At 42.2% G+C, this 27646-nt stretch overlaps 1 protein-coding gene across 5 annotated transcripts in view; it reads left to right on the top strand.

The window, feature by feature from the left end:
• WNK2 (WNK lysine deficient protein kinase 2) overlaps positions 1 to 27646 on the top strand; it is a 188800-nt gene that overhangs the window by 79157 nt on the left and 81997 nt on the right. For all 5 annotated transcript variants that reach the window (XM_088472734.1, XM_088472733.1, XM_088472731.1 and 2 more), the window contains 5 exons: positions 7385 to 7557; positions 8330 to 8550; positions 10399 to 10556; positions 23974 to 24062; positions 27072 to 27291. In XM_088472734.1, coding sequence (XP_088328860.1) covers positions 7436 to 7557; positions 8330 to 8550; positions 10399 to 10556; positions 23974 to 24062; positions 27072 to 27291 — 810 coding nt within the window. In that variant the 5' untranslated portion in view covers positions 7385 to 7435. The remainder of the gene's footprint in view (positions 1 to 7384; positions 7558 to 8329; positions 8551 to 10398; positions 10557 to 23973; positions 24063 to 27071; positions 27292 to 27646) is intronic.

Raw genomic sequence — 27646 nt, 5'->3', positions numbered from 1 at the left:
CCATGTTGTGGTTCCTGAACCACAGTAAAATATAGAACTCTGGGGACCATTTTTAAAATGCAATAAATTAAATTATTATAATTTAACGGGGGACGGAGGAGGAAACTTTCCTAAGAGAAGAGCTTTATTTCTTGCCAATATTGCTGATCAATATTACTGCTATTTCTGGATGCTTTTTGTACATCTGCTTGTCAGCACAGGATCTTCTTATTGTGGAGCAGATCCTTGTTTGGTTGATCAGCATATTGGCCGTCATCTGGAAGATGTTAAAGATTTATATTAATGTTCACAAATGGATAACACTTCAAAATTAACGTGATGGCTCTGGGCCATTAATGCCCTGAACACATGCCCAGAGCGCCATGCTGGCAAGTGATGGATGTAGTGATATTATCTGGTAGAATGCTACAGCCAGTCTCTCCCACTAACTATGTATCTTTTCTTTTTTTTTTTTTTTTAAACAAATATTCATTATATGCTCTGTATGCTGAGTAAAATAACGAATATGCTACTCTACCATAGTTAAAGAATATCCTATAGAGGTGCTAGCAGCGGAAGTGAGTGAGGGCTTCTCTCCCTTGCATGCAATGTGCACGGTGGAACACCCCCCTTCACCCTGTAAGCACCATCATCCTTCTCTGCAAATACATGTTCCCTTTATAAATGGGTGATTTGCACACAAATATCCATATGACATGGCCGATTCAGTTGTCTTATCGCAGCGTATCTCGCATCTAAAGTGACGGGAGATTTAGGGGCGATATTCAATTCACATTAGCTAAACCCGTCTAACGTCCTGGTTAGCGTGCCCAATACCAGGATTTTCTGCACATTCTGCAGAAATGTGTCCATCGGGCACCCATTACTTACAGCCACGGTTGAAAACGATTGAATCACCCCCTAACAGTTTTGCACTTTCATTATGCCGGGCATATACACTGTCACATAAAATGCGTGCCGGTCTGACAGGCATGTTATCTGACGCCTGTAAGACCTCAGTATAACTGTGTGGCCATGCGATATCTGATATCTCCCAGTGTATGGCCTCACTAAATCTGGCTTCCTCCCTGGCTTCATACATTGCCCGATGTGGCCGACTTGCAACATGAAAAATATTGCATCAGGCGAACATGCTGGGCGATTCGGCATCTCTGACCAATCCATATTTTTGAGATCAGGTTCGCATATGCATTGTATAATTATCCGGGCGATCTGGCGATATCAGACTGATCACCCAGATAATTGTATAATGTATGCCCAGCATCCGTGATCTTTTTTATGATCTTTAATTGTCAGTGCAGATTGCTGAACATTTCATCTCTATTTGCTTTAAACATGTGTTAACTTGGCCTAAGCAAGTACAGTGGACCAGAAATTGTGAGTTATTGGATTTCTTTTCCTTCTGTTAGGAGCAGCTTGTTTTGTGTAAATCTGTACTCTGAGCACCCACTAGAACATTGTACTTTGTCCATTTTACCCCAACACTTTTTTACTGTATTTTAAGGCCAGCAGTGCTTTTTTTGTTTTTGGAAATTTTATATTTGAAACGTAAAAAAAAATAAAAAAATATTAGGATAGTGATGTCTAATATGGCAATTAGAATATTGACGGTTTTGCTCTTAGTAAATCTAGCGATTTGAAAAGTGACTGTAAAATAGTTTCTTAAAACCGCATTTGGTGTATTCGCGGTGGGTGTGTCTTAAATTAAAAAGTTAACTGAAATATTACATATTGCGTAATGATATTAAATGGTTTGGCTACTTGTCAACAGACCCTACCTCTTTCTAACCTGACTCCACGTAACAAATAGGCTGTTCTTCCTCCACCAGGAGCTCACAGGCAGACCGACTGGCTGTATATAGCACAGATCTGATTGTAGTTTTAATCTGGCCCTAATCAGGTGTTCTTTCAGAGGAAGAACCAGTAATCCATGGGATTGAAAGCAAGAAAACATTTATTTTGTCTAATTTTGATTACTTCCCCCTTGCTGGATTCTGCTGCTGAGATTGCCTCCTTTTAGGATGACTGCTTGATAATCTACGCATATACACTTCCTTTATAGCGCTTGTAATGAGTTGTTCTGCAAATCGCTTTCAATAATATAACTGGCAATCTCCTGAGCAGCATTTCAGGCTAGCATGCAGGATTGTAGAAGCAATAAGCCTTAGACAGTATAATGAAGATTTGTTTTCTAGAGAGTCTTAACCTCCCCAGTGATTTCCTTGTTGGAGAAAGTCCTGTGAGATTGGTTTTGAGCTGAAGCACTGGTGCAATATTTTTTTGTAACGGCAATTAAACTTGTATATGACGTGTGTACGCTGGCACTGTGTGCAATGTAGTGGTCTTACAGTGTAGATTCAATCCCTTGAGCTGAAATTGTGTCGTTGGGATGAGTCTCTGTCATTTGTCAATGAAATATCAACTTACAAAGGACTAAGATAGTTAGAAAAGGTGAGAATTGATTGCAGGCCGCTCTGTAGTACAGCCCAGGGACACGGTTAATAGTGCTGGTGCTTTGAGCTCTACACCGAACAAGCGCAATATTATATTCTAAGTAAAATAACTCTACATTACATGTTTACGCTTCCAGAAAACAGTTATCAGAACATTTTAAAGATACTTTCCCCCCTGTCTTCTCTACTGCAAATCTGTCTTGTGCAGAGATTGGCACCAGAATTTTGTGTTTGTTTGGTAATGAAGACTTGTGTACCGAGAGCTAGAATGGTAAGCAGACAGTTTGTCAACAATCTGAAGGTTGACTATATCAACATTTAGAATGTCAACCCTGACATAATGTGAGCATTGTGAATGTCAACCTAAAAAATTTGGACGTGATTTTATGGTTTGGGTTAGGCTGCAATAAAAGGTAGGGTTAGCTGTAAACTGGCCATACACCTTAAGATTACCTGTCCAACCATTCAACTATTTGGCTGCTTAGAACAAAAATCTGGTAATGTATGTCCATTTTCCAGCAAATGGTCGATTGTCATTTGCTCCCAAACACTGGAAAATGATCTAAAACGCTTGTTTAGACAAATTGGTTAAATAAATTTACTTTAACCAATTTGTTTGAATACCTGTTTTTGTCCGTTTTACAGCGTTTAGGAGCAAAGGGTCAATTATCATTTGCTCTCATACATTACCAGATTTTTGTTCCAACCAGTCAACTAGTTGGATGGTTAGACAGATAACCTTAATGCATGTGGCCAGCTTCAGATGAAAAGTGAATGGGAAATCCTACTGTCAACATTGTGCCACTGTCAACATTGTGAACATGGTGCCATTATGCTGTAGACATTCTGAATGTCGTTAAAACGTACACCTCCGCTCCCGCTAGAACATGTGTCTGTGGGTCGGTCTCCAGGATCCAAAGTCTCAGCCACACCACTTAAATCTGACTGACCAGTCACCTAGTGAGGGAATGGAAGGTAGGTGAGGGCCTGGTAAATTGGTGAGTGAGCAATCTCCCTGCAATATGGCGGAAACTTTCATTTACTGACACTACTAAATACGCTACCCAATTTTTCAGTGGGTGCTTCCTTTGTGCCTGTGCTTCTGTGCAAAGCTTTATATTCCACTGGGCACTAATTTGCCATCAGCTGATGGTATACACTGCCCTAATATGTCCCATTACAGTACACATTATGGCCCTCATTCAGAGTCTCTCGCAGGATGCGATTGGTCGCTTGCAAAAAGGGGCCGGGTATGCAAATCAAGCGATCGCTCTTTGCGCTGTAAGGACGCCCTCTATGATGTCTTAGTGAGCGACGGCAGTTAGCGTACGCTGGACTATAAAACCTCCCACCTGTCACTCGCAGCACACGTCATCTCCGGAAAGAGTCTGATTAATCGTGAACATTGAGGGCCACCGGAGCTGCTTGCAGCGCTTAGGGTTGATCTAACCTACCCCAAGCACTGCGAGCAGTTCAGGCTAAAAAACAACCAAGTCACGTGTGCTATGACGCTACTTTGCTAATTATGCACACCCTTTAAACGCCGTTTTGGCGGCCAGACATGCCTGTGTTCGCACAACCACTCCCCTGTTTACAAGCACCTTCCCCTGTTACCACCCACAAACGGCACTATCTGTCACTCAAAGCAACGACCAGAAAGTGGCTTGCGAGCTAGCAAAATCAGATTGCAACAAATGACTTGTGCACGCGCACTGCGAATTATACGCATGCGCAGATGTGCGATTATTGCTCCCTGCGAGCGTGCCCTAACGAGAGACTCTGAATGCGGTCCTATATTCTGTATAGTACATCAAATGCTGCTTACTGTGAACCAAAAGAAACCAAAGGAAATTAGTGTGAATAATATACAGTGTTTATTACTGTACTCACTGTATGTACTAAAGCAACTGTATTTCAGGCCCTGTCCGTGCTGAAAATATAAAAATATATACTCCTGGAAGGCATATACCCCCAATAACCCCTACTCCCCCGACATACTTCTTTCTGATTTCTTTAATAATTCTTAATATATCCCCTCATTGTGATTCCAATCAGCCGTCGATAGTAACGTAATTTTGTTGTCGCTTCTAAAATGCACTGCTGGTTTCCAATCCAGTTTGACAGCTTTCGAGGAGCCCTTTTGCCTGAATTCCACTTCCGTGTTCCCAGGAGAAAACATTGGCTCTTTAATTTGCTGGTGAAATCTAAACACATCTGTCCACCAAGTCCTCTGTGCTAGAAGAAGCTGAATGAAATGAATGAATCATGTAACCTCTGAATTTCCAGGTGCCATGGCCCAAGGAAATGTTAAAAGCTTTTTCTTTTTTTTTCGACTCAGAAAAGGTTGGTGTCAAGTTTAAACTGAGCCAACTGAACCTATAATAATGCAGTTTTTGGTGATATTGCGTGTGAATAAGCATGGGAAGATTGTAAGCTTGCGAGCAGGGCCCTCTTACCTTTATGTCTGTCACTACACCGTTTTGTTCTATTAATGTTGTTTCCAATTGTAAAGCGCAACAGAATATGCTGCGCTATATAAGAAACTGTTAATAAATAAGACATAAGGCAATTTACAGACTTTTAGTTAGAAGGTTCTAAAAAGTAAAAAAAAAAAAAAAAAAACTTAATAGAAAAATATTTCACATAAATAGATGGGCTGAAATTGATATTTAAATTGAATCTGATTACTTAGTAGGCAGAGAAGACCTGTGAAATGCTTGCTTGATATAGCTGGCTTTTTTGCTGGGTGCAATGTTAATTTAACCACTTCCATGCTAAGGATGAGTGGGACTCTTACTTATTATGTAAATTAAAAGTTCTAAGGATGAGCCCCACTCTCCGCAAACACTGCAGTGAATTTGAAGTGGCACGGTATGGGGGTATCACTAAAAATTCTCCACAATCCAGGTACCAACAGACTCGGGGGTAGCCTTGTTTGTGATCACCAGAGACTAAGCCCTTCGCTGCAAAAATAGTTAAAGTCCAGGAATGGGGTAAGACCCCCTACCCACCTTCCTTTTTCAGTAACAGCTTCATTTGAAAAGAGGGGAGACTTTTTTTTAATTTTTTTTTGTGGCTGCTAAGTGATTGTGGTCTTGTGATCACATGTGATCTCTTGTAAGTGACGTGAAAAAATGTTGGCAAGTATAATTCCAGTAGATCCCCAATACAACCATATCCCTTTTGGTTTGATGATACTTTCCATTGCCACCTTGTAATTTCTATATGGACTGATGTTAATGAATTCTCATAACAGCTGCTCGGTTGACCCCAAAGTTGGCTGCCTCACCCTCTGCAACACTCTAATGTGCTTTTGAGTCCTATGGGTTGAAAGTTGCTACATAAATATGTGCTTGTTGACTTTTGTGGGGATAAAAAAAACAATCTGAGTATTGCAGGGTTATTTTTTATTATTATTTATTTTTTTTAGATCTACATCCTGTGACATCTCCGTATGCATAAGTCCCCTGTACAGTGATTACTTCCAGAGTTCTGGGCGCACGTCCTGCTACCATATGCTCATGGTACTGTGCTGCTGAGATTGCACTACAGATGCTGGAGCTGTAATAGTGATGTCACAGGAAAGCTTTTCCTGCTCCATTTTCCTACCAGTTATTTTTGATTTCTCTTTACTCCTGCTGTGCTATTGATTTGCCTCCATAGTGCCACACTTTTTTTTTTTTTTTTTTTTTTCTTGCAAGCAGCATAAGTAAAGCACCAAGTTTAATATAAATAAAGAAAAACCTAAAACATACTGTAATAACCTACTGTAAGATTACTATAAGTATTTTTTAATGATTTTTAAAGGGTCATTACTTGTGAAATATTTTTGGAGAGTCCCATGGGCTCCTGGAAAAGTACAGTAAAGGTGCCTACACACTTGGCGATGTGGTCACGATGCGATATTGTGTCCAATTTCCCCTTGAACTCTCCCCAGTAGTCGTGGGCACAATTTGGTGTTGAAAACTGTCCAATGTGACAAACGATCTATCGTGCCTCCTAACTATTCCAGTGAATCGTGACTGAGATTGACTACAGCATGGCAGATCTGAAGATGTGATGTACGACCTGTGCATCGGCATCGTGAGTGGACACTCATGATTTGGGCATATTTTACACGATTTGTCGTCATGATTATACGTCTGAATCGGGCAAATCGTGTAAAATATCGCCAAGTGTGTAGGGACCTTAAGTCACGCGCTCGCATCCCGCCCACTTCCTAGTGAAATTGGTGGGATGAGTTGATGCCATTCTTGGAGATCCTCTATTTGTACAATTTTGCAGCGAGGGGCAGGGCATAGCGAGTAGAACGCCCACCCACTCAGTGATCAGCTGTATCTCCTCCCCGGATACACTCTCTTAAGGGAAGATTTGAACGTTGCCTAGTATGTATATAATACACTGATATTTGTGTATTTGAGTAGCCCTTTCTTTGTAGTCTATCCTATTAAGTGCGAACGAGGTGAGTTGCCATTGCAATGGTCCAGATATGCCAGCAACGGCACTGCAACTCACCCTCCCCTCATGACCACAGACTCTGCGAGTGCGGCATATAGCCGCAAATACTCACGCCGCAAGCTGATTCGTGGCTAATGGGATTTTGCCCTTTATATGCAGCAACTTTGTATTGGATCATGTAACTGCTATAAACATACCATTTGAATATTAGAGTGTGTGTGTGTGTGTGTGTGTGTGTGTGTGTGTGTATGTCTGTGTATGCAGAAAAAAATATCATCATTAAAGGTCATGAACTATTTGCCAACTTTAAAAAGAAGAAACAAAAAATACTGTTCAGTACACGATCTCCTTGTGCTGTGCTCCTAAAACGTATATATTGATTGTGAATGATTCAACTGTTTTGGCGGAGCACTTCTGAAATGTAGAATACATAATGTAATGGCCCATTCTGCATCTTTGTTTGCTTTCTTCAGGATCGTAAATTAACAAAACTAGAGAGGCAACGGTTTAAAGAAGAGGCGGATATGTTGAAAGGTTTGCAGCACCCAAATATTGTCAGGTTTTACGACTTCTGGGAATCCTGTCTGAAGGGGAAGAAGTGCATTGTTCTGGTTACAGAGCTTATGACATCAGGGACTCTGAAGACGTGAGTGTCAGACTGCAAGATGTAATACAGAAAATGATCAGAGGAGGAGTTGGTAACCCATGCTTCCACTAACACAATATTGTATACATGGCTAGTAATCATAGAAAATGGGTTAAGGGTATGATTTAGGTAAAAAAAAAATAATTGAAAAATATATATATTCTTCCACTTGCAGGAACAACCCACCTAGCTACACTGGTCAAATATAACATCTGGACATTTGTGAAAACTCAATCTGTAAGGCTTTGTACATAATATGATGTGTGACCCATCGAAGGTGCGAAGAAACGATACATCGCGTGCGCCGTACACACTTTATGACGGCGTGATGTCTCATTACATGCTGCATGTAACAGCACTGCATAGTACATTGCATCATCCCATCTGCTGTACAGAACAGCAGATGGGATGATGTGATGAATGACTTTCGTGAACGATGGATCGGATGTACACAAACTATACAATGTGCACGATATATCGTTCCAATGCACATCAGTACGATATATCATATAGTATGTACTCCGCTTAAGAGTCCAGAGAACATTGCTTACATACTTTTGTCTCTGGAGTTGGTAGCACCAGGTTAGTACTAGACCTTTTCTTGTCCCAAAGCTTTCTTGCCCCCTATATAATTGACATTTCTGCCTACACCAAGTAAATTTACCACTTGTTAAATTTATCAACAAAGCGTAGACCTTCTTTTTTTTTTTTTTTTGAGTAAGTAAAACGTTTGTCCCAATTGTGATGGTCCTTTGTGTTCTTTTCACTTCAGATACTTGAAGAGGTTTAAAGTGATGAAACCAAAGGTTTTGCGCAGTTGGTGTCGGCAGATATTGAAAGGGTTGCACTTTCTTCATACGCGAACGCCACCAATCATCCATCGAGACTTAAAATGTGACAACATCTTTATTACGGGGCCAACTGGCTCTGTGAAAATTGGAGATCTTGGGCTGGCTACTCTGAAACGAGCTTCTTTTGCTAAAAGTGTAATAGGTAAACATTTGATTTACTTGCAAAATAATTGGGGATTAAATACTTTGTATCTCCTTTGTTATAGATTTCTCGTCTAGTTTGCGGCAAACTTTTGCTTCGTGCCAAACTTTTGCTTCGTGCCAGCTAAAATCTAGTTAGGCTCATATACACATACATAATACATTTAACATTTGTGGATTATCAAACACAGCAAAACACAGTTAGTTTGATCATTGTTTTTGTTTCAAACTGTATCACAATAAATAACTTTGCAGTGTTGCCAAAGAACTGAAAAGAGGCTGGCCGTTCACTGGAGGTGATTCAATTCAGCGTGATGTTAAATAGCCCCGGAAAGGAGTTCCCGAAGCTATTCAATGACTGTGCCGTTATGTCCAACTACAGGATTTCTGCTCGCACCCTCCGAAGTGTGGTGATAGCATCATGGTTGGCACTTTAGTCGTAGAATGCCAGTTAGCATGACTAAACACCCAGCTTAAGGCACGTTAACCTTCATTCTCCGATTTAAGTGGTTCTAGTCAGGCTCAATAGCACGGCCAATTGAATAGCTCAAGGAAATCCTTCCTGGAAATATTCAACATGGCGCTGAATTGAATTGCCCTCACTGACTGTTACCGCACTGACCATAGAGGCGGCGACAGTGGGGGAAGTAGTGAGTGGTAGGGTCAAAGACTTGGTGGAAGCCAGAAAAATCAATACGGCGTCCAACTAAACTTATTATAAGTTTATTAATAAAGTTTAATTGTGACATGTAAAAAAATATTAGTGTATTTTCTGTAAGTGTGCCCACATATAGAGTTCTTTTTTCTTTCATCTGTTTGCATACTATTTGTAATTGTGCCAATAAGCTCCTAAAGAAGTAATAATCATTAACCATTAAAAGGTGTCTTTGTAACACTCACATTCAAATATTTACATATGTTCCCATAACTTTGATAGAATTCAGAATGTAACAGTGCACAGAATCTTTAACTTTCCTCCATTTTCAGAGTCTCTATTCTGCCTGTAATGCATGCTTGCCAACTTCGACGGAATATCTGGGAGAGTCACGAATTATAGTGGGCTCTCCCGCATACCCTTCCTCTTCCTGTGTGAGGTCGACGGCCTGAGGTTTTTATCATTCATTCTGCATTGAATCTAGGAACTGTGTCTCCGTTCCCTGCTATTCTGTGCTGCGAATCGTGGCTTTGAACAGTGTGGGGGACTGAGACATGATGACGCGATTGCAACGCCAGTCCCCCCCCCCCCCCCCCCCAACCTCGGATATGGGTGCCACCTCCGGGGCCCTCCCAGAGGAGTTTTTAAAAAATCAGCAAGTGTTCTGTGATGTCCTTTTTGAAGGGTTTTGGCCATGCTTGCATGCTTCAGAACCCCCCCCCCCCCCCCCCCCGTTTCAGCATGTTCTAAAGTTCTTCTGAGCACTTGAAAATGTAACAGTCATTTGTGATGACAACCAAAGCTCCTTTTATACAAGGCGACTGCTGCTTAAGGTTATTGGTCCTATAAACATTTTATATACTCTTGTTATCCAGCAGATTGGTAACAATTAATTTACAGAGACTATGTAGCTTCCATTTTTTTTCCCCTCAATATTTTTTCTGTTTCATGGAACTGATAGACTGGAGAAAATAATATGCTTCTCTCTATCTGGTTTATTGTCAGTCCTTGAAAGTTTCTTTTACATAATTTGTTCTGTTTTTGTGGTCTTTTCAACAATCCAATGTGTTTAGTCCTTTGATTATCACAGCTAGGGTTCAGATTCTGACAATGTATGATTGTGTTTGCAGCTCTTGCTGATGCCACGTGTATGATGAATAATAACTGTGGGTCTTGTGGTTACTTTACCTGCAGGGACTCCAGAGTTCATGGCACCGGAAATGTATGAGGAACATTACGACGAGTCTGTGGACGTTTATGCTTTTGGAATGTGCATGTTAGAAATGGCTACCTCTGAATACCCATACTCCGAATGTCAGAACGCTGCGCAAATATATCGGAAAGTGACCAGTGTAAGTAATTCCAGCTCCTCAAAATGTCAGACTTGTCTTTTATTCAATATAACGTGTATGATTTTGGTAATTTAATGAATTGTACTAATTATTTTCTGTGGTATTAATTCTAAGCAAATTCTCCCAACTTTTTTTTCATTTGTGTTGTTTTTGTATTATCATGTGGTCTGCTATGTACTATCTTATGGCATTATGCTGCTGAGTATCCTTTCATATTTATGATGGCAAGTTATGTGGATTCTGCATTGGCTTTCAACGCTCATTGAACCTCTGATTCTATTCAATCGTTGGACATATGCTGGAGTAAATTCAGATTGGTGGACAAGACATCCGCTAGCACGGCACCATATTATTTGGGGTTTTGTAATGAAGAGCGTATGGTGTATGTTGGTAGAGATTTCAGAGTTACATTCTGCTTACTTTTGCCATAGCTGGAGGTCCAACAGTGGAGGAAATCTCCGTTGACTGACGGAGATTTCCTGGCTTCTTCAACTTAACTGCGGCGGCCAGCTGCATGACCCCATGGGATGTCCCGCAAAGTATCCGATGCTGCATTGGACAACGCAGCTCAGACACGCAATGCAGCAGGAGGCGTGATGTCTCATGCTGTATTACCATATTACTGACTCTGACCATGCTGGAATACTATATGCATTGTTAACATCAGGGCCGTAACTTGGGGTGGGCGATTGATGCCACTGCTCAGGGCACAGGGCCTAAGAGGCACCTTCGCTGGCAGGTGGCACCTGTATTTGGCACGTAGGCTACCTGGAACGTCACCTTGCAGCCTAGAAAGCCACTGCCTAGAGTGTCCTTAGGACAATATGTGCGCACAGCTTTTTCCTGGTCCCGTCGGCCCCACCCTCTTGCTTGCCACCATGATTTCACATGTTCAGGGGCGGGGCTGGCAGAGGGAGCGTTTTCATCCTGATTCTTTCCTGTTTAACAGGTAAACCACAGCTATGTAGAAGTACTGTCAATGCCTTTTTTAATTGGTGTCTACTACCATTATATTGCAATGATCAGTTCAGATTTTATCTCCAAAAAGCATGGAGGGACACAGATGTGTACATTATCTTCTTCTCTGGGCTATGGGGTTGAGAGCCTTTCTCCGTCCCTAGACACTTATCATCATCCTCTCTTGAGCTTTAGGGTCACTGCTAATGGATCTGGCCATATGCTTTCTGCCTTGTGAGCCCTGCTGTATTTGTAAGTAAATGGCTTCCCAAGGGGCTCATAGCTTGGGAACAATGGGGCCCAGAAACTGTAGTAGCAGCATATGTCACCCTTTATGTCATAGTAAATTACAGAGCAATATAGAAACCCATGTTAAATGTTTAGTTAAACTACACTGTTTTACAACGATGCCCTTTCCAGGCTATTTTGCTGTATTTGAGAAAGTTGATTGTGTCACATTATAGTATTATCAGCTAGATTGAGTTATTCTAGTCATTTTTAGAGCTCCTGACATTAATCACTGGAAACGTCTGGTGTGTGCTGCTTCTGTCTCCAGCTAATGATTACATTCAACTGTTGGACAAATAGAGATCAATCTGCAAATGATCAGTTGCACTGTGTCTGAGCTGCGTGCTGATCAAGGTCAATTTGCAGGTGGTTGAAGCGTGAAGAGTTTCCATTCCTGATGTAAGGGGCTTTCCACCGAGTGCCGGGCAATTGTCACTTAAAGCAAAAGTGACTTCTTGGTGTAGATGAGTTCACTTGTTTTATTTCACTTTGCTTAGAATCATTAGAATTTTTTAGGAGAAAAAATAAAAATTATGTACCTTTTGTTAAGTCATTGATAATTTGTATGTTTTGCAATCTATGGGCCTGATTCAGCGCTGATCGCAGATTCCCGATTACGAACGGGTCCTGTGTGATTGCACGTAGGCCCCCCCTTTGCCTCTGCATGAGTGACAGGCAAAGGCGTTTACAGGGTGATGCAGGGTCGGGACTTCCTGCGTTCTCGGAAACGGGGGCATGGTGCCCCTAGTTTTTCGGAATGGCAAGGCCAGGATTTGCGTCCATGGATGCAGGTTCATGGCCTCGCATGCCGGCCAGCCTGTGTAAACTGAGGCTTACTCAGCTGGCCGGAGCTGCCCAGCACTGTGACTGATGGTTGCGAGGCTGGAATGCTCAGACTCGGACCTCGGTCGCAGCGCTGGAGTCGGAGATGCAGCAAGAGGTGTCGGACACCTCCCTGCTGCGTTTGCATTTTAACAAGGGGGATGTAATCGGCAGCCAGTATGCCGACCGTTGGCATCCCGAAGGTAAGTATCGGGGTGTTAGGGGGCAGGTGGGGAGGGGGAGGTTGAGGTTAGGCTTCTGCACTATGGGGAGGAGGTTAGGCTTAGGCACTAGGAGGGGGTTAGGGTTAGAAATCGGGGATGGAGTGATAAATGCGGAGAGGGGGTGTTGGGGTGCAGGGAGGGGGAGGTTAGAACTAGGAACTGGGGAAGGGGTTATGGTTAGACACCAGGGAGGGGGTATTAATTGCGGGGAGGGGGAGGTTAGGCTTGGGTACTAGGGGGGGAGGTTAGGGTTAGGCACCGGGGAGGGAGGGTTAAAATAGGAATAAGGAAAACACTTACCATTAGTTCATATGGGTGTCTGGATTCTGGCTGTCGGGATGCCGCTGACTGTATTCTGACCAGCGGCATCCTGGCAGCCGGGAATTAATACCCAACCCTTAGCATGGACGGAATTGCATAGCTGCTTGTGTGTGGCTCTGCAATTCTGCCTTCTGCTGAATCAGGCCCCATATACTGTAGTAAGCGCACAGTGTATATGTACAGTACATGTACAGTCAGGTGCATAAATATTGGGACATTGACAGAATTTTCATATTGTGGCCTCTATTCACGACCACGATGGCTTTGAAATGAAACAAACAAGATGTGCTTTAACTGCAGACTTTCAGATTTAATTTGAGGGTAATTACATCCAAATCAGATGAACGGTGTAGGAATTACAATCGTTTCTATATGTGCCTCCCACTTTTTAAGGGGCCAAAAGTAATGGGACAAACGAAACAATCCTAAATCTAACTTTCACTTTTTAATACTTTGTTGCAAATCCTTTGCAGGCAATTACAGCCTGAAGTCTGGAACGCATAGACATCACCAGACGCTGGGTTTCATCCCTGGTGATGCTCTGCCAGGCCTCTACTGCAAATGTCTTCAGTTCCTGCTTGTTCTTGGGGCATTTTCCCTTCAGTTTTGTCTTCATCAAGTGAAATGCACGCTCAGTCGGATTCAGGTCAGGGGATTGACTTGGCCATTGCATAACATTCCACTTTTTAACCTTAAAAAACTCTTTGGTTGCTTTTGCAGTGTGCTTCGGGTCATTGTCCATCTGCACTGTGAAGCGCCGTCCATTGAGTTTTGAAGCATTTGACTGAATATGAGCATATATTATTGCCAGAAACACTTCAGAATTCATTCTGCTGTTTTTGTCAGCAGTCACATCATCAATAAATACAAGGGAACCAGTTCCATTGGCAGCCATACATGCCCACGCCATGACACTACCACCACCATGCTTCACTGATGAGGTGGTATGTTTTGGATCATGAGCAGTTCCTTTCCTTCTCCATACTCTTCTGTTCCCATCACTCACAGGTTGATCTTTGTCTCATCTGTCCATAGGATGTTGTTCCAGAACTGTAATGGCTTTTTTAGATGTTGTTTGGCAAACTCTAATCTGGTCTTCCAGTTTTTGAGGCTCACCATGGTTTATATCTTGTGGTGAACCCTCTATATTCACTCTTGTGAAGTCTTCTCTTCATTGTTGACTTTGACACATATACTCCTGAAGAGTGTTCTTGATTTGGCCAACTGTTGTGAAGGGGTTTTTCTTCACTAGGGAAATAATTCTTCTGTCATCCACCACAGTTGTTTTCCGTGGTCTTCCGGGTCTTTTGGTGTTGCTGAGCTCTCCGGTGCGTTCTTTCTTTAATGTTCCAAACAGTTGATTTGGCCAAACCTAATGTTTTTGCTATCTCTCTGATGGGTTTGTTTTGATTTTTCAGCCTAATGATGGCTTGCTTCACTGATAGTGACAGCTCTTTGGACCTCATATTGAGAGTCGACAGCAACTGATTCCAAATGCAAATGTCACACGTAGAATCAACTCCAGACCTTTTACCTGCTTAATTGATAATGAAGTAACGAGGGAATAGCCCACACCTGTCCATGAAATAGCTTTTGAGTTGATAGTCCCATTACTTTTGGCCCCTTAAAAAGTGGGAGGCACATATAGAAACCGTTGTAATTCCTACACCGTTCACCTGATTTGGATGTAATTACCCTCAAATTAAATCTGAAAGTCTGCAGTTAAAACACATCTTGTTTGTTTCATTTCAAAGCCATTGTGGTGGTGAATAGAGGCCAAAAAATGAAAATTCTGTCAATGTCCCAATATTTATGCACCTGACTGTATATCCTCTTTTATATTGTGACCTATATGGGAAATACTTGTGGAAGGGAGGTATATTTCACCAATATTACAAATGTATGTTTTTCCTGAGTCTGCTCCGCTCCAGTCCTGCTGCTGTGTAATCAGATGTACACCTGCTACCCAATATCTACTGGAGGTCAGTCTCTCACAGCAGGAAAGACTGTCTGTGCAAGGGAGCTGGGGAAAATCCTTCAAACTGTAAGTGAAGTGGTTGCTGTGATCTTTAACCACAACTAATGGATATATGAAGTCAGAGGAGTTCTGTCACTACTTAAATGTAGTATGCAAAATATACTCCAGAGGTCCAACTGTCCTGACCCTTTGTGTCTGCTTTAAATGTAATATCATCTAAGGTGGGACAGTGCAGATTAGAGGAGACTGTGCAGACAGACAGCATCTTTGTCCTGTTGGTTGGTATGTCATGCATTTACCTGCCACTCTTGCCATGTGGCTCTAAAGGGATATTTTTTATGGGGAGTTTAGGGATGTCCAAACGCTTCTAAACTCTCCCGATTTGTACTGAGACAATGTTCAGAGATATGCAACAGCCACGTTTGTCCCATGCATTCTTGAATCCTTTTACTTCATAAGTCCCAATCAAAATGGCTTGAAGACTATTCCATGGATTGATCCCCTTTTCAGTAAAGTTCTTACTTATGCTGTGTATGGATAACAGAGATCCAAAGTGACTAAGGGTGAGGTGTGCTAAGCGGAATGGGTATTAAGTCCCAGCGGCTGAATAGCCGCCGGTTCATATCCTGACGCCGGCAGCCCGAAGGGAGAAGATCCCAACAGGGCAGGTAAGTACCTTATCCCTAACCTCCTCCCCGAGTGCCTAACCCTAATCTCCCCCTGAGGGTGCCTAACCCTATACCCCCTTACCGGACCCTAAACCTAACCCTAAGGGGGGGGAGCCTAACTAAGGGGTGGGAGCCTAACTGTAACCTCCCCCGAGGGTGCTAACCTAACCCCCCCTCTAGGGGTGACTAACCCTGACCTCCGCTGCTAAGGGCACCCTGGACTTGCCTCATTTGGTCCAGCATCCTTCGGCATTCCTGCGTCGGGATTAAGATAGGCGTCGGTATTTCAAAAGCTTTTCTTGAGTGCCTTTGTAGGGATTCGGGTGTCTGTATTGATTGACTAATGTTGGGTACACACAGGACGATCTGTTCAACAAACTATATCGCTGAACGATCTTCCTTGAAATTCCCAGTGTGCTGGATGAACGATATTGTTCATCCACATACCAAAGATATCAACGACCAACGATCGTTCTCCCATATGGAAAATTAACAATATCATCCAGGTTGGCCTGCATGCATGGATGATATCGTTATCATCCAGCGGGAACGCATTGTCGGACGTTCATTGCATACACACGGAACGATATATCATTGAACATTATCGTTCATATTGTTCAAAGATATCGTCTCGTGTATGCACCTTAAGCATCACATCATGGATGCATTACATCCCACCACTTATCGGCTACATACTGATGTTAATAATACGACATGTTCCTAGAAATGCGATTTAAAATGGCAAAGGACAGCTTTCCCGATAAGAGCTGCGCTTTGTGATATAGCAGCTTCCGGGTTTATGACCTAGAAGTCAGTCTGTGCATGCATCGTATACTGCGTGCGCCGGTGGTGCTAGGAGGGATCCGATTGGATCACTCTCAGAGCACAGTGTGATATGAAGTCCATAAGCTTCTATTGAGCAATGCCATCTGCAAGTAGCATTTCCTAGCAGGTTCAAGCTTTGAAATGTATTGCATTTCGGAGCTTGGTACATATTGGAATGCAGCCAAAACTCTGAAAACTGAGTTGTTGTGTTTTTTTTAGTTTTGACCACATTTCAGGCTTTAGTACATCCCGCCCTTATAGTTGTGATAATTTACATCAGAGGTTGTCTTATTTCTAATATAATAGTTTTCTTATTGAATACTGAATTGATTACATCACAACTTAACAATTTTAACAGATGTTACTTACCAACTGTAACCTATTTAATCCAAGACTTGTGTCGCATGTATTTTCCACACAGCTATTGTTAAAGGGAAATAAGCCTGTGACAACTTTGAATTGTAGAGGTTCATTCCTATGATTTCAGAGAAAAGGTTAACTTTCTAGGCACATTACAGGCAAGAATGACATTGGAGATGGAAAAGTCTACATTACCCACTTGTTGAAGTACAGGTCTTGGGAATTTTGAGTTTACCAACACCACTTAAGATCTCTTCTCTTTTCTGGGGCATGTGAGCTGCCTGTTACACTCAGCCTGCTCCTGACAGCAATAACCAATTGTCTTGTGCGTACAATTTAATTACCAGCAGTTGTCAGAGCCCATCTGAAAGCCTGGACTGAGAGTGTTACGCAGAAAGTGATGTTAAGCAGTGTGTGGAACATGTGAATAGAAATCTGTGGATAATGGTGTTTAAGTTCCCTTTCTGCTGTAGCCGTATGTATTCATATAAACTGACCAGTCATATAATATTTAACTCAGATTAGGTTGAGCTAAAACTCCCATAAAGAATTGCATAGAAACATTTAATGAACCTACAGTACATGACAATTCTTCTGTTTCTCATGCGACAATGTGCAGCAAAACAGGAACCCAATGCGTTTAAGAGGGCACAAATAACTGCGTGGGTATCAGCTGTACAATACATACCACAGGTACTTATACCACAGTCTATTACAGAGTTGCATATTCGTTACCGTGCCATTGGAGACTACTGTTTAAGGACCATTGCCCTTTTGCAGATCTGGACCTAGTTGTCCCCCAAACCACAGAACTAAAATGCTTTCACGAAAAAAGCTGCGATTGCATGCATATGCAAAGTTGCAACTATCGCAAGTTGCATGCAGGTCTATATTTCTTCTACCTCCTCTTCTTCTTCCCAGTTACTTAAATAATGCGTACGTATTCCGCAGCGCAAAGAATATTTGGCCATTCACATCAGTCCCTGCCCCAGTGGAGCTTGCAAGCTATATTGGTCCGTGTCACTGAATGTATTTCTGCCATTTCATCTTGGATGTCACCTCGCCACCTGAAACTTAATATTTCTAAAACAGAATTAATTATATTTCCACCGGCCAATAACCGTTACCAATTTGATCTCTTTATCACTGTTGATAACTCAACAATCCACCCTGCCCCACAAGCTCGCTGCCTTGGTGTCATCCTTGATTCTGCTGTCCTTTGTTCCCCACATTCAATCTGTCTCAAAATCATTTACATACATCTAAAAAACCATATACAAAATTCGACCATATCTCACACAAGACGCTGCAAAAACTCTAATCCATGCACTCATTATTTCCCCCATTGACTATTGCAATAATCTCCTTACTGGTCTTCCCAAAAACAGGCTGTCGCCATTACAATCCATTATGAATGCAGCTGTGAGGCTTATCTTCCTTGCCAAACGTTCATCGTCTGCTTCCCCGCTCTGTCAGCCCCTCCATTGGTTGCCGGTTTTCTACCGTATTCAATACAAAATACTGTTACTTAAACACAAGGCCATTAACTGAATTACACCAACATACATCTCTTCACTCATCTCAAAATTTCTCCCAACCCGACCTCTCCGCTCAGCACAAGATCTGCGTCTCTCATCCCCACGCATTACTTGCTCCCATTTACGGTTACAGGAATTTCTTCGGGCTGCACCCACTCTATGGAATGCCTTACCACGCACAATAAGACTTACCTAGTCTTCAATCCTTCAAGCGTTCCCTGAAAACTCACCTCTTCAGACAAGCTTATCAGATTCCAGAACTGACCACATAACCTTCATAGCTTCCATGTCTTATTACATCCCCTTTCACAGTCCACACATAACCTCACATATTGTCTTTCTTTCACATACTCCTGACATTTGGCCGACATTCCTGTGTGACTGGATCATGCAGCCCACCAAGAAACTGTGCATTCTGGCTGGACCAAATTGCAATATATAGCACCTATCCTTGTGTATCAATGCCTATTTCCCTATAGATTGTAAGCTTGCAAGCAGGGCCCTCTTACCTCTATGTCTATCTGTTATTACCCTGTTTTGTTCTATAAATGTTTCCAATTGTAAAGCGCAACGGAATATGCTGTGCTATATAAGAAACTGTTAATAAATAATAAATAAAAATATTCCCTACCAGATGTACATACACATAATGTACACACTAGGGTTAATTATTTAGGTGGAAGCCAATTTACCTACCAGTATATTTTGGGATTGTGGGGGGAAAGCCGAATGCCCAGAGGAAACCCATACAAGCATGGGGAGAATATACAAGCTCCACACAATTAAGGCCATGGTGGGACTCAAACTCATGCTTTGTGCTGTGCGGCAGTAATGCTGACCATTAAACCATAAGTGTGGTCTGATTAATGCCAGGCATAGGTCACGTACATTTTACTGCTTCTGCACACTTATGTTTCTAACCATTTTATAGCCAAATGCGATTTGATATGAGGCTTTAAAAACCATTTTAAAAAACGTCTCTAATACATCAGATAAACTCTCCACCTTATATATGGTGTGAAGAAATTGCTAAAGTTTGCACACAAAAACATAATGAAGAAAGTAACTACCTCCATCAGTAGTGCAGTCGCAATCAGCCAATCACAATTGGTTCACTAGTGCTGGTCACAGTTGTCGTCATGTATTTCTACCTGCCCTTGACCACTAGCAAATAATACGGATCTCTCGCTGTATTTGTGTGTCGACTGTCATCTGTTCACATTTGCGCAAACTTACGCTCATTGTATTCAACCTTTGTTAGTCCGGCCCTTCCTTCCCCAGTTTTTAACTCTGTAGGACCCACGATTCCCGGTATTTTGTCATAATGGGAAGGAACCTAATGATGTGAAAAGCCTGTTCCCGCACCACCTGACTGATCATCTGCATTTCATCTCAAGGCCTCTACTAGAGAGGAGAAATGAAAAGTGTGGCTAAAGTTCTCATTGTGCAGACAAATGTGTAGCTTTATAAACTGTAACGAAATATGCTGGCGCTATATAATTGAATGTTCATAATATATTTGTAATGCTGGTACTGCTTCTTTGAGACTCTTAAGTGATTAAATGAGCAATAAGGGTGACTGTACAAGAACCTTATAGTCTGTGAGTTACACCAAACAGAGACTTTGGGAGTAGAAGCTAAGTGCGAATTAATTTGTGGAGAAGTGTAAATGTCAGTTACGAGGGGGAAGAAGTTGAAAGTTAATATTGTGTGCTTTAAAGATCAATACACACTCAAAAACTGACATTTCCGTATGTGATACCCTTCTGGGGTATTTCTCAACGTTTACATCACTTCTCCTTGTCCACGTCACAGCAGAGAGGCAGGTGGTCCCCAATCCCATCACAGTAAAGTGACACAATAAATAAAATAATTTTCTCTTTATTAAGCGGGAACTATTTGAGAACCAGGAACCACTTATGCAAGGGTAAAACACTAGTAAATAATACATAGTAACAGTTTCATAAATGTTATACAACAGTCAGAGCAACATGCCTGTTCCAATTCTGCAACACTTTTCATAAACACGCTGTAACATTTCAATTACCTTTCTCATTACACTTTTTCAGAAGAATTCATTTAGCAACTTTCTATTCCTATGCGTAACAATAAATATACATAACTCAGGGCCTGATTCAGAGCCGGACGCTCTGACAGAGCGCTCGGTCTGAATCAGGGCCGTCCTTCCTGATTTTTAGAGCGGCCTCCTGGCCGCTCATATAGCTGTGGGTGACCACCCACAGCTATAGCGAGCGGCCAGGAAGACCATCGGGCTTGCGACAAGACCCTTGTGGTAGGGTCTCGTTGCCGCAAGCCCTAGAGTGCTTTCGGCTCTAACAGCCAAAAGCACTCCCACTGACACCACTTGTGATGTCAGTGGGGCCTGCCCCAGACGGTAGGCGTTCCCATGGGAACGCCTCCGTCTGGGCAGCCACGTCCCCGGCACGCCCACCAAAGGGGGCGTGCTGTCACTCACATCGACAGCACGCCCCCATTGGTACGAGACCCGGAGCGACTGTTTGCCCGTCGCTATCTGGGTCTCGCGCATGCGCACGACGGAGCTGGCTACGTCGTGCGCATGCGCACTGGGCCAACATCGACCCGCTTGCGAGCGAGTCTGAATCAGGCCCTCAGTCCACTACACTACTATTATTCTTAACAACCTTAGTCTGGACTAGATTAATTCCCCTTGTAGAGTCTACACTTATTGGCCAATATGCTTTCGTTGGTGCACATACGATTCTAAAGGCAGGTATCCACTACCCGATTAAAATGAGCGATTGAACGGTATTGTTATCGTTCAATAGTTCATTATTCGTTCACAAATCGGCCATGAAAATGTCTAAAACGACCAGCCATGTGCGCTTCCGCTGGTCATTTTTTACATCAATCATGACTTGAACATGCTGGTCAATCTGCCGATAACGACAGATTGCCCATGTTCAGGGATGAGGGAGGGTGCCCACACTGAACGACTGATCATTCAGTGTAGGCACAGCACAGACTGTGAAACGACTGCACGATTACAATGTCGTAATCGTGCAGTCTTTTCACAGTCTGCTAGAAGATGTGCCCCTTGTTAACTCTGCCACAATAAGTCAGGAGATGAGGAGTTTGTAACTAGCTGCTTCCCTGGGCTCCTTCATTTTGCTAATTCACCTTGAGTGACCAGTCTGTGCAGTACTGGGTATTCCTTGCTAAGGACAATACTGATAACCCATCTACATATAGGAGGATGGTTTATCTAACTCCCTTCTCTGCAGTCATTTGTCATCCTGCATGTGCTGGATGATCGGTATCGACCCACCAACTCCTAAACGACCCACGATCAACGATATCAACCACGTTGGACCGCATGAACGGGCGATGGTCATTATTGACCATCCGTGCCCGCGCATCGTCCGTCGTTTGGGGGTTGGAAGAGGCCAAAAAATGGATATGAACGAAATAACGATTAAACAATATCGTTATCGTTTTTATCGTCATACAAAGTCTGACCGGGTGTATGCACCATATGTCTGCATAATGCTCAGTCTGTCCTTGGGTGCTGGGAAACTGTCACCTGAGCTGTCAGGTAATTAGCAGTTACCTCCCTTCCGATTTTGAGGTAAATGTTTCTCCTCTCAGCTGGGTTCACACTGCGACCACCCTCTGACAGGGGCACTGGGAGACACAGACCCTCCACTTCAGGTGCCTCACCAGGACAACGCCATCCTCAGTGCCTCCTCACAGCATCGCTCTGCTCTCCAGAGACCTACCTCAGCTCTCCCCTGACCAACTGTCACATGTCTGACCACCTGATGCTGCCCATGTGACCTGCGCCTGGCCTCTTCAGCAGCTGCAGAGGCTCCTGGAAATTGTGCTATGCTTATGTAATGGCACCCACATGTGCTATAGCGTGTTGTACAGTGTCAAGACATAATACTTTACATAGTGGGGTATTACACATACATGAAGCATGATAGAATAATCCTCTGATCTTTTTTTTTTTATTTCTTCACTTTCCGTTACAACTTTTTAAAACTTTATCTTGAGCCAGAACATTTCCAATACCCTCCCTCACAAACTGCCGAAACACTCATCGCCGCTCTCATATAGAAGGTGGTCTGACGGGACAAACGCTCAGGTGATAAATCATGGCTGTTCTGCCAGCTGTCACATCACTGGCCATGGCCTTTTGTCAGAAGCCAACAATCTGTAGTCTGTGTATAGCATTTGTTATCAAGGATGCTGCAATCCCATCGGCAAGTCTCTTTACTTATTTTTTGCCTCTTTCAAATACAACAATGTCTCTGCTCTAAAATCACAGTTCAACTTTGGTTAACTGTAAATGAATTCTTCCTAGAAACACTCAGGATTCAGCCGGATTCTATATATTCCTCCTTACAATGGTGTAAAACTTGAAAATGTACTTTTAGCCTTTATTGTATGTTTGACTAGGTCTAAGTACTTTATTGTTCAGTTTTCATCTTCCACTCACCCATGGGCCTCCTCTCCATTAGCCATTCTAGTCAGAATGTTCACAGCAGCTGGAGAGGAGTGTGTTTTGATCTTGTGGGTGGCTGTAACCTGTCTGCTTGTTTGACTAATACTGTGACATGATGTGAGGAGAGATGATGGCAGCAAGCAACAAGCCCATTCACGCATTCATCGGAGACTTGTATTTCGCCTAAATTTCGGTGTACTTAAATATACGTAAAGCTATATGTTCCGTTTTAAATGTAGAATGACAGATGTTCAATTGCCCAGAATTATATACTATATATTCTATAGGGCTTAAGTCATATTTTGTTCGTTTTCTGAAAAGTGTATTAAGTATAATTATAGCCATTTATTCTGTCACCTGGCCTGATTTTTCTCAAGATAAATCTTGTTTTAATTTCCTGCTGATTGTCAAGATTGCAGCTCGTTTTCCGTGATGTGAATCCTGCAAGCAATAACTGCAATCTTTATGCCCGATCAAATCATTCAGCACATTTTTTATTCTGTCCAGTAAACCGCTAAACTACATACATTTTGTGTCCTAAAATGTTGAGCTTAATATGGTTCAAACACTTTGAATACATTAAACTTTTTAACTGCAGCACAGATGGTGTAATGGTAGCATTACTGCCTCACAGCACTGAGGTCGTGGGTTCAATTCCCACCACGGCCCTAACTGTGTGGAGTTTGTATATTCTCCCTGTGCTTGCGTGGGTTTCCTCACAGCATTTCCTCCCACACTCCAAAAATATACTGGTAGGTTAATTGGCTCCCAACAAAAATTAACCCTAGTGTGTATGTGTGTGAGCATGTGGTAGGGAACATAGATTGTAAGCTCCACTGGGGCAGGGACTGAAGTAAATGGCCAACTATTCTCTGTAAAGCGCTGCGGAATATGTGTGCGCTATATAAATAACTGGTAATAATAATAATAATAACTGCTATCTTTTTCAGGGTGTGAAACCAGCCAGCTTTGAGAAAGTGTCAGACCCTGAAATCAAAGAGATAATTGGCGAGTGTATCTGCAAGAACAAGGAGGAGAGGTGAGGGGATTATATTTGCCTTATCTGTGTAATGTAAATGTCAGTCTGATAATTACAATCAATGTTTGCTGTGAGAATATTTGCCCATGCAGCAGAGGACCTACAATGCGTAGCCCCAGGATCTCAGATAGTCTCCCATGTACCGCTCAATTCATTTATGCAAATCAGCTTCTGATGCTTATTTTCAGTGTGTCAGCTAAACCGTATATTGCCCTGGTAAATAAAGCTCTGTTTTAAAATGTTTATTCTTTAATTATATCTAAAGCAAATACGTTCTCAGGGGGAAAAAATGTTGAACCTTGGACCTGTCTGTTGTAGGCGTCTGACTCAAGCTTTTATTGTGAGTGGAATATATATAAAACTAAACCATCCTCTTTGTTCTAGCAGCTGCCAACATGGCTGTGAAACTTTAAATATAAGTTGGTCCAGTATGAATAGGAACCTTGGGGTATATTTACTAAAGTGCAGGTTTTTAGAAGTGGAGATATTGCCCATAGCAACCAATCAGATCCTAGCTATTATATTCTAGAAGGTGCTAGATAAATGTTAAGTAGAATGTGATTGGTTGCTATGGGCAACATCTCCACTTCTAAAAGCCTGCACTTTAGTAAATATACCACCTTGTCTTATTCACAGTTCGGTCCATATATATTTGGACATGGATGCAGGTTGTTATTTTAGCTGTTGACCAAAACATATTCAAGTTGCAGTTGTATAATGAATATGGTTTTAAAATGCAGACTATCAGCTTTAATTAGAGGGTATTCAAAACAAAATTGGAGAGAGGATCTAGGAATTACAGCTGTTTAATATATAGCCCCCTCTTTCAAGAGACCTACAGTATGTGGACCATTGACTCATAAACTGTTTCATGTACAGATTGGCGATATTACTTTCTTATTTATCAATTAAGCAGGCAAAAGGTCTGCAGTTGATTCTAAGTGTGTCATCTGCATTTGGAAGCTGTTGCTTTGAACCCACAACATGCGGTCACAACAAGGAGCTCTCAATGCAAGTGGCACAAGGTATCGTAGGCTGCAAAAGCAAAAAATATCCATCAGAGAGATAGCGGGACCCCTAGGACTGGACAAATCAACCGTTTGGTACATTCTGAGAAAAAAAGAATGCATTGGTGAGCTCTGAAATACAAAAGGCCTAGATTTCCACTGAAGACAAGTGGTGGATGATCGCAGGATCCTTTCCATGTTAAAGAAAAACCACTAAACAACATGCAGCCAAGTGAAGATCACTCTCCAAGATGTAGGCATATCATTATCTAAGTCTACCGTAAAGAGAAGACTTCACAAGAGCAAATACAGAGGTTTCATCACAAGGTGCAAACCATTCATAAGCCTCAGGAATAGAAAGGCCAGATTAGGCTTTGCCAAAAAAAAAAAAAAAAACCTAAAAAAGTGAGCCAAGTTCTGGAACAGCATTCTTCGGACAGATGAATCTAAGATTAACCCGTGCCAGAATTATGGGATGAAAAATGTATGGAGAAGGCTTGGAATGGCTCATGGTCTAAAGCATACCACATCATCTGTAAAACACGGTGGAAGCAGTGTGATGGCATGGACATACATGGTTTACGGAATGGGATTGAAATGCCGGCGGCTAGTCGCCGGTTCAAGTCCCGACAGTGTATGTGCGACAGGATCAAGATCCTAACTGGGGCAGGTGAGTACCCTAACCTCCGCTGTCCTCCCCCCTTAGTGCCTAACCCTAACCTACCCCTCTTACTAACCCTAACCCCCCTTACTGCTCCCTAAACCTAACCCTCCCGGAGGGGGTGCCTAACCTTAACCCTGCCCCCTAAGGGTGCCTGACCCTAATCTTCCCCCCCCTCCCCCCCACCACTTCAAACCTAACCCTAACCCCACTAGAATCCCCAATCCAATCCTCCCCGTGGCTAGCGCAATGGGCGCCCAGGACTTATCTTAGTTCGAGCTGTATTTCGACGCCTATCATAAATCCCTAGCTGGCATTCCTGAATTGTCGGGATTGTGACTGGTGGCCGCCGGTCACATGACTACATCGCTGGCTTTCAATGGTACTTGTTGCTGTGTTTATTGATGATGTGACAGAAGCAACTGGATGAATTCTGAAATGAATAGGGATATTGTGCCTGCTCAGATTCAGCCAAATTCAGCAAAGATAATTGGACAGCACTTCAAAGTTCAGATGAACAAGGTGATTTTTTTTTTACCGCATAGAAGCAAATCTTCTGCAATTGCAAAGTCAGTCACCTGATCTCAACCCGATCGAGCATGCATTTCACTTGGTTGCAATTCCTAAAAGTTTTGTAAGATATTTTTGTTCAACCCCTTACATTAAAGCTGAAAGTCTGCACTTCAGTTGCATCTCCATGGTTTAATTTCAAATTCATTGTGGTGGCGTACAGAGCCAAAATGCTGAAAATTGGGTCAGTGTCCAAATATATATGGATCTAACTGTATGTATATATAAAATTAGTATGCATGACAATTGACGATATCTCACACTATGCCTAACTTTATCTACACTGTTTCAAGCTATCAGCATCCTTTGTCAGCCATGTGAGGCTCCAAATGGCTCCCTGTACTTCTCTCTATATTTACAGACTGAAATTTTGATTTACAGACTGAAAATGCCCCCCTCCATGTCTCAAATTATCCCAATTTCTGATATACACACACAAAAATTGTGGATTTATGAAAATATGTGGTATCTGTCATTATGCAAAGTAATTTAGATTTTCGGGTTAGTGGTATTTATAAATATATGAAAACTATAATTATAGCCAACCTTCTATTTGAAAATCCTTTTGTATAATTCCTCCCCCCACCCCAAAAAAAGAAAGCTAAATGGGTGTAGTATGATGGTAACTGTACTTGCCCCGAAGCAACAATTTTTTAGCAGCTGGGTACATCTTGGGCAAAATAATAATGATGACTAGTTTATCCAACCGTCACCACTCTGGGGCAATTAATGCAAATGTCAGTGTGATAAACTTGGATTTCCATGTTTCAGGTATGAAATTAAAGACTTATTAAGCCATGCATTCTTTGCTGAAGACACTGGGGTGAGAGTGGAACTTGCAGAGGAAGACCATGGCAGGAAATCCTCTATTGCCTTAAGACTTTGGGTAGAAGATGCTAAAAAGTTGAAAGGAAAACCCAAAGATAATGGAGCCATTGAGTTTACTTTTGACCTAGAAAAGGAAACTCCAGAAGATGTTGCTCAAGAAATGGTAATTTTTAATGAATGTAAACTCTAAAAATGTAATACCTCTACATGCGCCAGTCCCTGAAGATGGACATTAGGGCATATAAAGGGACAACTTGTGTTGAAAACTGGGACATAAATATAAAAATAATGTAAGCATTTATGTTGTATCTTTGGGTATGCACTGTTATGTGGGAGAATAAGATTTCTCACCTACTGCAGACTGTATGGGTGGTCTTCAGAGGTCCCTTTCTGGCTCTCTCTTCTTCCTTCTATCCACATGTCTAGTGAGAAAGTAGAGAATTTCTACCTGCAGTAGGGAAAGTGAGTTGCGCAAAGAGACTTGGAGATGGGAACGTTTTAGCGCACACACAGGATAA

This window comes from Taudactylus pleione, unplaced genomic scaffold, assembly GCF_031769625.1.
Source record: "Taudactylus pleione unplaced genomic scaffold, aTauple2 ptg000128l, whole genome shotgun sequence".
NCBI classification, from domain to species: Eukaryota; Metazoa; Chordata; class Amphibia; order Anura; family Myobatrachidae; genus Taudactylus; species Taudactylus pleione.
Note: the sequence above shows the minus strand (reverse complement) of the source record. Positions and strands in the feature narration are given on the sequence as shown.